This window comes from Oratosquilla oratoria, chromosome 21 (assembly GCF_046742065.1).
Source record: "Oratosquilla oratoria isolate Oo_2021 chromosome 21, ASM4674206v1, whole genome shotgun sequence".
NCBI classification, from domain to species: Eukaryota; Metazoa; Arthropoda; class Malacostraca; order Stomatopoda; family Squillidae; genus Oratosquilla; species Oratosquilla oratoria.
In genome coordinates this window covers 49,402,619-49,417,548 of record NC_134797.1, presented here as the reverse complement: position 1 = coordinate 49,417,548, position 14,930 = coordinate 49,402,619, and the positions used below count along the sequence as shown (strand labels likewise).

Sequence of the window (14,930 nt, the reverse complement as noted above, 5' to 3'; positions counted from 1 at the left end):
GAATGAGATCTCATCCGACCATCTGGAAGCTCCCCGTGATCTGCCGCAGTGAACACCACATATATGTGTATATATATATATATATATATATATATATATATATATATATATATATATATATATATATATACATATATAGTGTGGTGGGCGATAGAAAACGTCAGGCAGGAAGTTGATACTACCGGATAGAAAACGAACGCATCTATAGAAAATAGATGAATAAATAAACAGATAAACACTGAATTAAAGATAAGATAAAGGAAAGCTGGATAGAAAACAGAGTCCGACCTAAAAGTAAATAAGGCTGGATAGAATTTGAACATTGCTAGAACAGAAATAGAGATACTTTAAAAGACGGACCGGACTAGTCAAGAAACGAGTGTGTCTAAACAAGGAACGAATAAAAAATAAAAAAAACACTCTTAGAACTTGAGAGAAAATGTGTCTTGGAACAGGGGAAGGGGTGAAAAAAGTGCGCCTATACAGAGAAAAGGTGTTGTCGTGAAGAAAACGGGAGCGTTTCATGGAATTTTTGCTGCATCAGATCAACTACAGTTCTAAGGAAAACATAGTGATTATAATATATGTCCCCTTTTTCAGGTGATCTATTTAGGAAAAAAGGAACAGTATACAAAGGTAAATACAGGGACAACAATGGCGGACAAATCATGGCAAGTGTTTGATAGATTTTGTATCGAAATAAAAATGAGGACCCTATTATAGTCACTCTTGTGTCTGCTTGGTGGTTCCTTGGGGGAACAAAATTACGCGCATGACTTTGGAGCTGTTCCTTTGTGACTGAGGAACCCCCGCCCTACAGGAGCCATGGAAGGGTCCGGGCAAGACCCGGAAGCCCTCTACGACTATACCGACTCCCGGAGCGTGGGTCTTCTGGTCTCTGGCGGCGTCGGTACATACGACTCCGAGTTCAGGGAGGTCACTTCTTCCTTCTCGATATTCCTCACCTCGACGAGGCCTTCGGCAGGAGTGGAGGAGCTGACCGAGGCTACGAACAGCTCCCTCCTGGTGGAGACGCTCCAGGGGATCAATCATACGGTGTACCTGAACGCCACCGCGTTCGAGCGCGCGGACCCGGTGTTCCCAGAATACATCCGGGTGATGTCGACCCTGGTGTGCTCGGTGGTGTTCGTGGTGGGCGTGGTGGGTAACGTGCTGGTGCCCGTGGTCATCCTCAGGAACCGCGACATGCGCAACTCGACCAACTACTTCCTCATCAACCTGAGCGTGGCAGACCTCCTAGTGCTCCTCGTGTGCCTGCCCACGGTCGTCGTCGAACTGCACTCACCTCCGGAGGTCTGGGTCCTCGGGAGCACCATGTGTAAGTATCCAAAAACCTTCATTTATTAATTCTTTTGCCCATAATTCATCACATTTACTATCCTTAAGGGGACAATATCTCGTCGAAGAGGTGGAGTCAGAGGGGGTCTAAGAAGGACTCAATGTCGGTAGCACAAGGGAGGGATAGTGGAAATAATCAAAACTGAACACCATTTTTCCTTAGGTAAAGATTATTATTCCAACCATAAAGCTGGGTGACTTTGTTGGAGTGTGTCTAAACTTATGCGGCTAATACACTACTATGAGAGGGCTGAAGTACAATAGGACACAGAGGTGAGTATTAGTTCTCAAAAAAAAAAAAAAAAACATCTCGCGGCATCTCGTGCCACTTCCCACTCGATCGTCTTTACAACACGCAAGACCAAGGCTAAGGTGGCGTCACATCAGATGTGACAGAACATGATTTATTTGAAGATGGCAGCAGCTATCGACAGTTTTGGTAGAGTAAACACCATTTGTGTTATTGGGAGTGTGCTGATCTCACATTCGCTTAGTTGTGGGTTCGAATCCCTTACTCTTCTCCGATTCCCAGCAGTGGCTGTTATCTTCCCCAAAGATGATGGCTTCGGCCGCATTTACTCAACACCTCCTGGCGTAGGCTCCTCACCTACCTTATAGACACCCTTTGAGGACAAAGCCTGTGTTGAAAGTGAACGACGTTTTGCTCGTGGACTGCATTCGGCAAAGGCTTCGTCATCATATGGTGTTTGTTTTGCCAGAAAATAATTTCACAACAAATTTCTCTTTTTCTATAAATAATATAAATGGTGATAGTGATGAGACTAATGTTCGAAAATGTCAACGTTGCAGTAATGATAATTAAAAACGAATAATAACAACAGCAATATAGTAAAATGGTTGCCGAACAGAAACATTTGCTGCTACTTGCATCAACGTAACAAGCGCTACTGGGGTGGTCCATAGACGTTCTATTAGGTACATAAAGAGCTTTCCTGGAAACGAGGCGAGGTTTCCTAGGGAACCTTTGGCACGTTTCTTATGGACCCGGAGACGTTCTTCAAGAGCCCAGAGATGTGTCGTGGTTGACTAGAGAACTTCTTTAGGCCGTCTGGATAGGACTCCAGCGGGGTTCCAGATCTCTCTCCTAGGGTTCCAGAGATATTTTCTAGGGTTCTTAAGAGGTTGCCTAGGGACACAAGGAATTTTTCCTTAAGTGTTCAGGAAAGTTTCCTAGTTGTGCATGGATTTTTTTTCTTGGGCCCCAGATGTACTCAGAGGTCTCAAGGGGTGGCTTAGGAAGGTTGGAAGTTTTATAGTCGTGTACAGTTTTTCTAAAAGCCCAGAGAGATTTCTCACAGGGATTCAAGAGAAATATATATATATATATATATATATACATATATATATATATATATATATATATGTATATATATATGTGTATGTATGTATGTATATATATATGTATATATATATGCATACATGTATATATATATACATACATATATAAATATAAATATATATATGTATATATATACATATGTAAATATGTATGTATATATATATACATATATATATATATATATATATATATATAAATATATATATGTGTGTGTACCGTAGGAAATAGTATAAATCAGACTCGATGAGGGAGGTTTATCGTCCGACGTTTCGGTCCTAGTCCTGCGAACGTCTTCAGGGGACTAGTGAGCAGATGGGCCGAGTTATGTGTTTGAGAATTATAATATTTCTAAAACTATAGAAATACATGTAAATTTGTAAATATATAGTTACAAATAAAAAGGTAAGGAATGGTGATAACGATAAATTTATATACATGTGAAATGAATATGTTGTTAGAAATACAAAATATAGATAGAAATGTAAGGAGAAGAAAGAGAAGGATAGTGAATACTCGTAAGGATTGAAGTGATGGTGTGATGCGAAAGATAGCGGAGCATTTAGATCAATTCAGTCAGGTGGTCTGGGGCACCACACCAGCGGGGCAATTGGCCCTGTGTTTTTGGCCCTCCAGGAAAAGTGACCCGATTCATTACTTTTCATTTTCTTAAGACCCGAAGTTTTCCTGAACTTCTACAGACCTGTTCTGACCTGACACCTTTTTTCTTCCCCGTTTCTGCAGGTAAGATAGTGCCATACGTGGAATCAACGGTACTCCACGCCTCCGTCCTGTCGCTGGTGGTCATTTCGTTCGAGCGGTACCAAGTCATCTCGCGGCCCCTGCAGGCCGGCTACCGGTGCACGCGGACCAAGGCAGCCATCGCCATCTTCACCATTTGGGTGACGGCCTTCCTCTCGGCCGCGTACGTAACTCAACTCCTACCCGTTCAGCCTAGGCTGTCACTCAAACCCTGCCCACACCCTTGATAAAACAAGGAGGTTGTCAGAGACCCCTCCATCTTCACAGCCACGCTTGTGAATCATCCAGGACTCTTCGGGGGTTGTCCTCCCTACACGTTGTGGCGGGGATAGGGTACCAGACTGCCCTCACTGATGCCCCCTTGTTGTCCATGGGACAAAAAGCTGTCACTGCCCACCTTTAACTCCCACAGAGTAGTTGCCATTACACAGATAACCATTTTCTCTTTAATTAACTGAATTTAGATAATACTTTGCCCAACTTGTCACCTATTCTTTCTGTATCTTATGAGTGTTTGTATGTGTGTGTGTGTGTGTGTGTGTGTGTATGTATGTGTGTGTGTGTGTATGCGTGTGTTAGTATTGTGTGTTTGGGTGTGTGGTTGTGTTGGTGTGTGTGACAGTGGGTGTGTAGTTGCGAGTGTGTGTGTGTGTGTGTGTGTGTGTGTGTGTGTGTGTGTGTGTGTGTGTGTGTGTGTGTGTGTGTGTGTGTGTGAATGTTTGTAAGTGCTTGTGTGTGTATGTGTTTGCTTGTGTGTATGTATGTGTGTTTGTGTGCGTGTAGGTGTGTGTGTATATCTGTGTGTGTTGATGATTATGGGAGTGAGGGTGAGCGTGTGCATCTGTGTGTGGTTGTGAGTGTGGGTGTGAGGGTGAGTGCGTGTGTGTGTATATGTATATGTATGTCTACGTGCATTTGTTTGTATGTGCGGGTGTGTGTTTTTGTGCATGTGTGTTAGTGTAAAGGTGTCCGGATATTTGTGCGGGTGTGTGCGTGCGAGATTCTATGTGTGTGTATATGTGCCTGCATATGTGTGCATGAGCGTGTGTGTATGAATGTGGATGGATGGATGTATGTGTGTGTTTATGTAATTGTGTGAGTGTGTGTGTTTGGCTGTGTTTGTGCGTGAGTGTTTATGTGTTACCTGCATGTGTGTGTGTGTAGGTGTGTATATATGTGTTTTGGTGAATATAGGTTTGTGTAGGTGTGTGTGTGTGTGTGTGTGTGTGCATAAACGTGTGTGTCTTCGTGTGAGTGTGTGCGTGATTATGTGTGTGCACATAGGCATGTGAATGTGGTTGTGTGTGGGTGTTCGAGTGTATGCGTTAATGTGTCTGTGTGTGTGTGAATGTGTGCATATGTTTGTGTATATGTTCGATTTTGCGTGTGTTTTTGTCTTTGTAGGCGTGTGTGTAGATGTGTGTGTATGTGATTGTGGATGTGTAGGTGTGTGGGGTTTGCGGATGTATACGTGTGTGATAGTGTATGTTTGTGGGTGTGTATGTTTACATCTGTGTTTGTGTGTGTATGTTTGGTCGTGTTTTTCTGTGTGCGTGAATGCGTGTACGTGTGTTTGTACATATGCGTGTGAGTGTATGAGTTTGGGTGGTTGACTGTGTATGTGTGGCTAGTGTGTGTGTGATTGTGTTTGTGTGTATCACGTCATTTTTAGGGCTTAATTACTGTAATAATATTTCCTAAATCAACTAGGATGACATGACATGTCTTCAGGTTCTATATCAAATCAAAAGGAGGAGGAAAATCATGAACATTTAACATTTGATATTTTATTATACAATCTTATTCATGGCTTAAAATTGTATCACTGTTTAATCTGTTCTTATGAACTTAATTACACATAATTACCTAAGAATAGTGAGAACCGGAGGGGATAAAACTTCAATTAATAATTGATTACACTGGTTACTGAAAATAGTCACTGGACACATGCACTTTTAGATAACTATTCAGTTAAGTTTCTGTGAAGGTAGGGTAATTGCCTAATGACGATAGAGATTGTGAGTATCAATTACTTTTTGAGGGTCGATATTTGAAAGGTGACGGATATTTCTGTCACATACGGAGAGTATTCTGCCCAGGGGTGTCGAAGGATCTACCAGGGGGGTGGATATTTGAAAGGTGACGGGAAGATCCGTCAGATACGAAGAGTCGACCACGATCGGCTAGTAGGCGATATAGGACACACGTCTGTATCTCGAGGAACTATATATCTTCTCTACTTTCTTCCGCTTCTGCTGCTACAGGCCATGATAGGTAAGGTGGAGGAGTGGGGTAGGGGGAGGTAGGTTTACCTTAGAAAAAGAATGAAATAGAAGGAAGATGAAGTTATAATAATAAGTGTGGGGCAGACCCATTTGCTGTTTTTGTTATTTTTTCTTGTTGAATGTTAGTTTTCTGCTTTGACGCGGAGCTTGATCTTCATACCTTTCGGTTTTTGTTTATGTAGTAGCGACCCTGTGACGTCACGAAAAGAAAACGTATTCCTTCTCTTTCCGCTCTCACACCTCCACTAGGTGAATCACCCCTACGGTCCCGCGTGACGTACAAAACGCACCTCTCCACGTTCGGAACGTCTATGCATACAACTTCTTATTCTTATCTATTCTAAACTCTAGGGATTAAATATACAACACTGCATATAGTTTATAATCATATGCAAGGTTAATGTACACATGTATACATTTTCTATACAAATTTTTCACAGAAGCAAAGGCGTGACAGTGTGTGTGTGTGTATGTGTGTGTGTATGTGTGTGTGTTTGTGTGTGTGTTTGTGTGTGTGTGTTTGTGTGTGTGCGTTTGTGTGCGTGTGTATTCGTGTGTGTGTGTGTGTGTGTGTTTGTGTGTGTGTGTGTCTGTCTGTTTGTGCGTGTGTTAGTGTTTGTGTATGTGCATGAGCGTGTGTATGTGTGTGTGCGTGTGCGTCTGTTATGGTGGATGGGTGTATATGTGCAGATGTGAGAGTGTATGTGTCTGTGTGTATGCGTGTGTGAGTATGCATGTGTGTTTGTGTGCGTAGGTGTGTGTGTGTGTGTGTGTGTGTGTGTGTGTGTGTGTGTGTGTGTGTGTGTGTGTGTGTGTGTGTGTATGCATGCAAGTGTGTATGTATATGCGTATGTATGTACGTGTGTGTGTGTGTGTATGTGTGTAGGTGTGAGTGTATTTTAAGTGTGTAGTTTTGTTTGTATGTGTGTGTGCAGATGTGTTTGTAGGTGAGTGTGTATGTGTGTGTAGATGTGTATGTGTGTGTGCGTGCGTGTGTGTGTGTGTGTGTGTATGTACGTATGTGTGTACTTGTGTGTGTCTATGTGTGCGAATGTGTTGGTTTGTCCGTAGGTATGTCTGTAGATGTATATGTAGGTGTGTGTAAGTTTGGATGTGGGTATGTGTATTTATAGGTGTGTGGGTGTGAAGGTGTGCGGATGTTTGTGTATGTATGCGTGCGTGCGCGTGATTCACCATGATTCACCATGGTCCTTGGACACGTGATCGACAGCTATTTCTCTCCCGGAAGAGAATTCAGAACTCATATATGACCGGTCTATGGGTAATGCTGTGACCTTACATGCATACACACACCAAACTCCACGCCGACGAGAGTTAGTCATAACTCGCAGTGAAGCGATACTGAAACTATTTCAGCCCTGGGCGGGATACGAACCTGGACAGCCGTAGTGGCAACCGGGAACTCTAACCAGTGCGGTACGAGGTGTGTGTGTGTGTGTGTGTGTGTGTGTGTGTGTGTGTGTGTGTGTGTGTGTGTGTGTGTGTGTGTGTGTGTGTGTGTGTGTGTGTGTGTGTGTGTGCGCGCACGCGCGCGCATGTGTGTTTGGGTATTAGTGTGTGTGTGCCTGTGTGTTTGGGTATTAGTGTGTGTGTGCCTGTGTGTTTGGGTATTAGTGTGTGTGTGCCTGTGTGTGTGTATGTGTGTGTGTGTGTGTGTGTGTGTGTGTGTGTGTGTGTGTGTGTGTGTGTGTGTGTGTGTGTGTGAATTTGCGTGTGTGTGTGAATTTGTGTGTGTGTGTGAATTTGTGTGTGTGTGTGTGTGTGTGTGTGTGTGTGTGTGTGTGTGTGTGTGTGTGTGTGTGTGTGTGTGCGCGCGCACGCATGTGTGTTTGGTTGTTAGTGTGCGTGTGCCTGTGTGTGTGTGTGTGTGTGTGTGTGTGTGTGTTTGTTTATATGTGTGTACATGTGCATGTATGTGTGTGTGTGCGTGTATGTGTTCATTTGCGTGTTAGTGTTTGTGTGCGTATACCTGTGTGTGTGCATAATTGTGTGAGTGTTTAAGTGTCTGTTTGTTTGTGTATGTGTGTGTATGTGTGTGTGTGCGTGCGTGTGTGTGTGTGTGCGCGCGCGCGCGTGTGTGTGTATGTGTGTGAGTGAGTAGGTGTCTAGGTGTGGGTGTGTAGGTGTGTGGGTGATTAGGTGTGCAGGTCTGATTCACCATGGTCTTGGATCATGTGTTGGACTCGTGATCGACAGCTGTTTCTCGAAAGAGAGCTCAGAGCTCATATATATGACCGGTCTATGGGTAATGTTGTGACCTTACACGCACACACACCCCAAACTCCCTGCCCACGAGAGTTGGAGTAACTAGAGTAACGACTAGCAGCGCAGCGATACTGAAATTATTTCAACCCTGGACTGGATTCAAACCCGGACCGCCGTAGTTGTGGCCGGGAACTCGAACAACTGCGTCTGTGTGTGATTCACCATGGTCTTGGATCACGCGCTAGACTCGTGATCGACAGTCATTAACCTCCCGGATGAGAGCTCAGAGCTTGTATGACCGATCTATGGGTAATACTGTGTGCTTGTTTGTGGGTGCGTGTGTACTCGTGTGGGTATGTGGGCGTGTGATTCACCATGGTCTTGGATGACGTGTTGATATGTTCGACAGCTGAAAGTTCATATTCTGATCGATCTGTAAGTAACGATGTGAAATAATACGAACGCACTCCCCAACATTTTCGTGTGCGTTATTTATTTATTTATTTTTATTGTATTTTTCAATTTAATTTTTTTTATTTTTTTTTTATTTTTTATTTTTTTTTTTATTTTTTTTTTGTGGATGGGTGGGTGTATGTGAGTGTTAGATTCAGGTCTCCGAGATCCATGGCTGTTAGTACCTATGTAAGACTATATCTTATCTATACTATTCCTGAAGATGACTCATTGTAGACCAAACGTTAATTATAAATGGAAGACTTTGGACAGCTTGACTTTGCCCATCCTCACGAAGCAAGACCTGCAATAATGTCAGAAATTTTGAGTACATTAGAAAGAAGATTAATAATTATGAGAATGATGTTGTATTCAACACAGTTTATATACTAAGAATATGCACCAAAAATATGTGTATATATATATATATATATATATATATATATATATATATATATATATATATATATATATATATATATATATACACGGTACACACACGCACACACACACACACACACACACACACACACACACACACACACACACACACACACACACACACACACACACACACACACACAACACACACAACACACACACACACACACACACGCATGCGCAATGACTTCTGGAACATCGACGCCGTTTTACCACTGCATATCCAAAGAGGAATAAGGGTGAGAAGGAAAAAAATCGAATAACGAAACAGGAGAAAATAAATCAATATTTGTAAGCCTTGTTGGTGGCAAGTCCAAGCTATCCTTACCATGTGAGGGCCCTGTTTAGGGCAATTATATCTATACTTAGCAGAGCCCTTACATGCCTAAGTGCCGCTCCCCGGGGCAAAGTTCTCAGTGAAGTCCCCCCCCTCCCCCCACCCACTCCCTCCCTCCTCACCACTTCCCATCTCCACCATCTCTCACAGCCTGTTTTAGCCATTGGGTTGCGAAATAATTAAACGGATTTTAAATTTTGTATTTAATGTCCCTATTGCAGAAAGGATAAGGGGAAAATATTTCATATTCTGTTGATTCTAACACAAAATTCGTCGATTACGGTAAAATATTCAGGGCTCCTTTGACCACTTTTTTATTATGATTATATTCTTATCTTCGTGTTTGGCATGTCCAGACTAGAATTGCCCCCCCCCCTAAATGTGCCACCCCAGGGGGGCATACGACCCCCCCCCATATGAGGGCCCTGATACCTAATAGCTATTTGTCTTTTAGTTCGATAAATATTTGAGTCAGACTACTATTTGTATTACAGTATTGTTTCTTATTTGCATTTTTGTATAATTTTGTTATCTTATATCTAAAGGGACCTCAATGGAAGTAGCCCCCTTAATGGGATTTTTTTTAGTTATCCCTAGTATATCATTATTTTCCTGCCTGTGAATCATTACTACACGTTCTTCACATTTGTTGATTATTTTATTAGTGTTAGTATGAAAGTGACAGTTGCTGATAATTCTATCGCAATAAACAACTTGAAAAAACTTGTAAAATTGTTTTATATTGAAATAACTAAAATAAAGAAAAAAAATTAATGTTTTGCCCTAAATTAGTAAGGTTACCCCCTTGTACTTAATTTTCTATGAAAGGGTTAATGGCTTCGTTTTCTTTGACAGACCCATCCTGGCCATCCAGACGTATACACACGTCGACTATTACGACGGCAGCGTGCAACCCGTCTGCCTATCGCCCGTCATCCTCTTCTGGCCCCGATTCTACATAGTCTCGGCCTCCATCTTCTTCTTCTTCTTGCCCCTGGTGCTCCTCGTGGCCCTGTACAGCATCATCGCCAGGCAGCTCCTGGCCGACACTTACGACCTGACGCACAAGAAGGAGAACCCTCAGATGCGCTCGCGGAAGCAAGTGGTCGTCATGCTGGCCACGGTCGTCCTCTTCTTCTTCCTGTGCATCCTCCCGATCCGGGTCCTCTTCCTGTGGATCCTGGCCGTGCCCAGCGAGAACATCACAGCCCTGGGCATCGAGGGGTACTACAATCTGCTCTACTTCTGCCGCGTCATGGCTTACATCAACTCGTCCATCAACCCGGTCCTGTACAACATGACCTCGACCAAATTCCGTAACGCCTTCCGGAGAGTCTTCTCCTGCTGGGCCTCGGCTCGGCCCGCCGGCTACCACCCGGGTCTCAGCTGCAGCAGCTCTTACGCCAACGCCAGCAGCGTGAGCAACAACCTGCGCCTTCTCTACGGGGGGAACAGTTGCTCCATGGTCTACAAAGGTCTCTACGTCAGAGGAGCTGCGGGGCACACATATAGCTTCTCGTCCAACACCTCCAGTTCTTCGCAGGTGACGCGACAGACAAGCCTCACGCCGTCACAGCCTCGGCTCTCCACTTCGGATTCCTTGGTGTGAGGAAGGCCTACTCCCCTACCCTACCTGACCCTCCTACCTCCTCCAGTCCCCCATAACGGACAACAACCTTTCCCAGCGCGAGAGAGGTCGTCCTCCAGGGAGGCTTAGGTGACGGTGAGCGTCTGAAACTCGAACCATTGTTTTCAGACGACAAACGGAGATGGACAGTCTTGCGACAGGCGCCTCGATACCGAATGGTCCTCCGCTGGTCTGCGCCCCCGATGCGGTCTCCTCCGGGGGAGAGGGTATAGCCTCTTTGTCGTGAGAACTGCCACTTGAACAACACGCATGCGCAACGACTTCTGCAACATCGACGCCGTTTTACCATTGCATATCCAAAGAGGAAGGAAGGGTGAGAAGGAATAAAAGCCAAAGAACAAAACAGGACAACATAAATCAAGAAATAAAGTACAAAGGTGAGGAAAAGGAAACCAAACGAAATGCGGGGCAAGAGTGACTATCGTCGCACAGGCCTTGCCAGGTTTATACGTAACTGCAGCCGCTTACTAGTCTTTCAACCCTGCAGTGAGGTTAATGCCAGTCAGATGGTGTTGTGAACATTTGACTAACACTAGTGAGTTAGTGTACATGCCATAAATACTAGTCTGCGAGATACCCGTACTGCATACACGTCGAAGAAAGTAGTGACCTAGCTTCAGGATGAACAATAGCAAAGAAAGGTTATTTAAACCCTCAGATAATACAAGGTATAATATATACATATTTTTGGGGGTGGTTCTTGTATATAAACACACAAGTAAGTCAATGTTAACTTGTGGTTTTGTGTTCGTGAGTCCGGGTAGAAACTGGTGGATTTGGTGGTTCTAAAGGTTTAAAAAAAAAAAAAAAAAAAAAAAAAAAAGTCGTAGGTGCCAAAAGCTAAATACCAAACAGAATAAGCAACACAAGTCCCTGGGCAAGCTGACACAAGGAACTTGCAGAGCGGCCCTGCCATGCCAACACATTCCTTTCTTAGTGGACGCTCCTTCGCGGGCGGTTTGCCCAAATCGGGCCCAAAGTGATAGTTTTCGAAACGTTTACGCTTGCGTAGAAGTGTATCTATCATCCGTAGCCTCGTAGCTGTCCTGAGAAACAAGTATTATTACAAAGCAATGTGTAAAATAAATAGTTTTTAAAGTATTCCAGAGTTTAACTGCGGTGAAAGAGGAACAAGTACCATAAAGGGATACTCTGACATACACAGACCAAGCATGTCTTAAGAAATACCTATGTAAGCTCTTACAAATGTCACCATGAAATGTCTGATATATATATATATATATATATATATATATATATTTATATATATATATATATATATATGTATATATATATATATGTATGTATGTCTATATATAATGTACAACAGTAAAATAAGTTGAAACAGCTTGATAGCAATGAAGTTGGACCGCCCTCACCGCTCCAGGCAGGACGGTTGACGCTCATGACAGATTCCCGAGTTGGCCAAAGTCAGACGATTCTCTTCAGCCGAGGGTGGGTCGGGTGTCTGGAGTGAACGCGGCCTCAGTCGATCGAGAACGAGTTGCCCCTCTCCCCTCCCCCCCAAAATAGAATCGTCCTACTTTAGCTAGAACGAAATCTGCGAAGTGCGTCCCCGTGTACAAGGACCATCTCACAGGCGTCCTCCGAGCGACACCTTCAGCCATTTCATCCTTCTGAAGGACGGAAGTTGGCTCTGAACCAAAAGAAATCACCCGCCCCTTCCCCTGATGTTTTCTCCTATTCCTGCTGCCGCCAGGCTGTTTCATTCATCCCCAGGACAAACCTCCATCCCTCTCTCCCTTCCTACCTCCCTCCCTCGGTAGCCTATGTCAAAGAGCCCCTTTCATGCCGAATAAGCCCTCTTGCTTTCGTTCCGGCTGCCTCCAAGCTGTTCCATGCATCTCCGCGGAACATACGGAGAAAGGGAGAGGGAGAAGAAAGGGGGAGGGAGAGGAAGAGGAGAAGGAGGAGGGAGAGAGAGGGGGGGAGGGAGGAGAAAATGATGAGGGAGAAGGAAGAGACATAGGGAAAGATATAGGGAAATGGAAGGAAAGAGATAGAGGAAAGAGAAAGATAGAGGGCAAAAGAGAAGGAAAGAGAGAAGGTACCAACCCCGCCCCATCCCTCAGTTTCGAAGGGATTGCTATACTAGTTTGAGAATTTGTCTCCAAGTTTTTGTTCAGTTTGAGGACCTTCGTTCTGCTGAAGAACGATGTATCGAACGTTAGCTAGAAGAAAAGCTGTTAAGTCGTCACTGGGTAATGACAGTGTCAATGAATTTCCCCCAACCTATACATGTTTTGCTCTGGCTGAGGCCGAGGCGATCATGGCAGAGTTGTAGACGCACCACTTGAGGGAGGACTGTTTCTTGATTGTACAGCAATTTGCTTATCAGAGCTTTCCAATGTACCATCTGGACAGGCATCGTCCTTAAAGGGTTTTTACTTTTTCTGACAAAATTGTCGGCAATTGCTGCCACCTTCATACAAAGCAATTTGCATCAATTATGTGTGTGTGGGGGGGGGAGGCATATTGGTTGTAAGAGGGGATTCCCGCTGATCGAGACCCTATTCTCCTTTTCGACAACGGCGACGCCAAGAAAGTTCAGTTCTGCCGAGTCCTGATGGGATCCCCGACCGACCGGTCGATCGAAACTTCAATTCGCTGTTCCTTGCCTGCCCCCCTCCCCCCCCCCCGCAAAGAAAAATCTCCAGAAGAATAAAATCACGTGTAGGCAGCCAGAAAAATACATCACCGTGATGAAAGGGGTTAAGAAATTGGCCTATTACTTTTTACCAAAGACCTTCACAGAATTTCCTTTTCTTGGTCAACAGGATTCGTTAAAACGACTGTGAGGAAACAGGCTTACCTGCTTTCCGAGTTGGGAGTATTAGCCTCTTAAATGTAGACACTGGCAGCACAAATCTTCGTGAGCGTCAAAACGAAAGGGTCTCTTGACTCGAAACCATAATGGATCTCCCAGCCTAGTGTGTGTCTGCTTACCGACGTGGGGCCTGAGTGTCTAAAATCATGAGAGTATGTTTAATATTAGAATGAGGATCAACTAGGCGATACCACCCGCTGTCCGGAAGAGGTTTCTGTGAGAGGGAGAAGAATAGTCTGTATAAAAATAAAAGGATTTTTGAATGCTAAAGGGGCTATTACTTATAAGCACGTTTATAGTAATTATTCATTTATTCATCACGGTTAGGGAGGAGCGGGGGTCCGGCGTCGATAGCCAGTAACCAACTAAAGTGGGAAAGAGGGTCGAAGACTTAGTGGTAGAGAAAGGAAGATTTTTTTTCTCACTCTCTTAGTGGGCGGTCTTAATGTACCATGCTGCATGTGCCCCGTCACATATGTTCTGCATTACATGTAAAACTCCCTTCAGTGTTCTGTGTCTACTGTATTTAGTGTCGTCCACATACGAGAGGGTAAGGGCCTAGTTGCCTGATAAGCCGGAGGGACAAAGCCTTGATGCATTCCGGCCTTAGGTACAAGAGGTCGGGGCAGGCAGCTCAGCCTTTTTATTTATATTGTCCTGTCGTCCAAGTAGTTGCAGAGCAGTCGTGTGAACGGCAGGGCCAAGTTAAAGTCGTGAGTTCGTACCTAAGACTATCATGCTGGTGTCGAATGCTTTTCCCACACCCTTACAGTCCATAACGGTCTTTCCAGGGAGACCATCTATCTCTTGAAAACGTCACACCGACCTGCATTCAAGATCTACACACAGGTGCACCCTGGGTTTTCGTGGTCACTCAGCCGAGCCCTGCTAGTCGGGACAATAGTTGGTGGTTCTCGGCCAAGGCGTCGTCTGTCCCGGAGACGCTGTAAGATCCGGCTTTCTCTGGAAATCATGACGACAAAAGAATCTGTCATCTGGAGACTCTAACTGGAAGGATAAACGCGTCATCCTAGCTCGTATTCGACAAAGCGCTATCTCCTAGTTTCAATTGTTTTCCGAAAAGCGCTATCTGTTTGAGAGTATTGTATATTGTATGTAAGCAAGTATTTGGCACCCGAGTGCATGCACGCGGCGACACTATGCACATTTGAGTACCAAACGTGGAGACAATCCATCCACGAGGGCATAAAAGG

General features: G+C 44.3%; 1 protein-coding gene across 2 annotated transcripts in view; it reads left to right on the top strand.

Annotated features, from left to right (window-relative positions):
* LOC143036904 (growth hormone secretagogue receptor type 1-like) overlaps positions 1-12,034 on the top strand; it is a 152,373-nt gene extending 140,339 nt beyond the window's left edge. For both annotated transcript variants that reach the window (XM_076204857.1, XM_076204858.1), the window contains exons 2-4: positions 601-1,339; positions 3,461-3,641; positions 10,076-12,034. In XM_076204857.1, the coding sequence (XP_076060972.1) occupies positions 826-1,339; positions 3,461-3,641; positions 10,076-10,829 (1,449 nt within the window). In that variant the 5' untranslated portion in view covers positions 601-825 and the 3' untranslated portion in view covers positions 10,830-12,034. The remainder of the gene's footprint in view (positions 1-600; positions 1,340-3,460; positions 3,642-10,075) is intronic.
* The last annotated feature ends 2,896 nt before the right edge of the window (positions 12,035-14,930 follow it).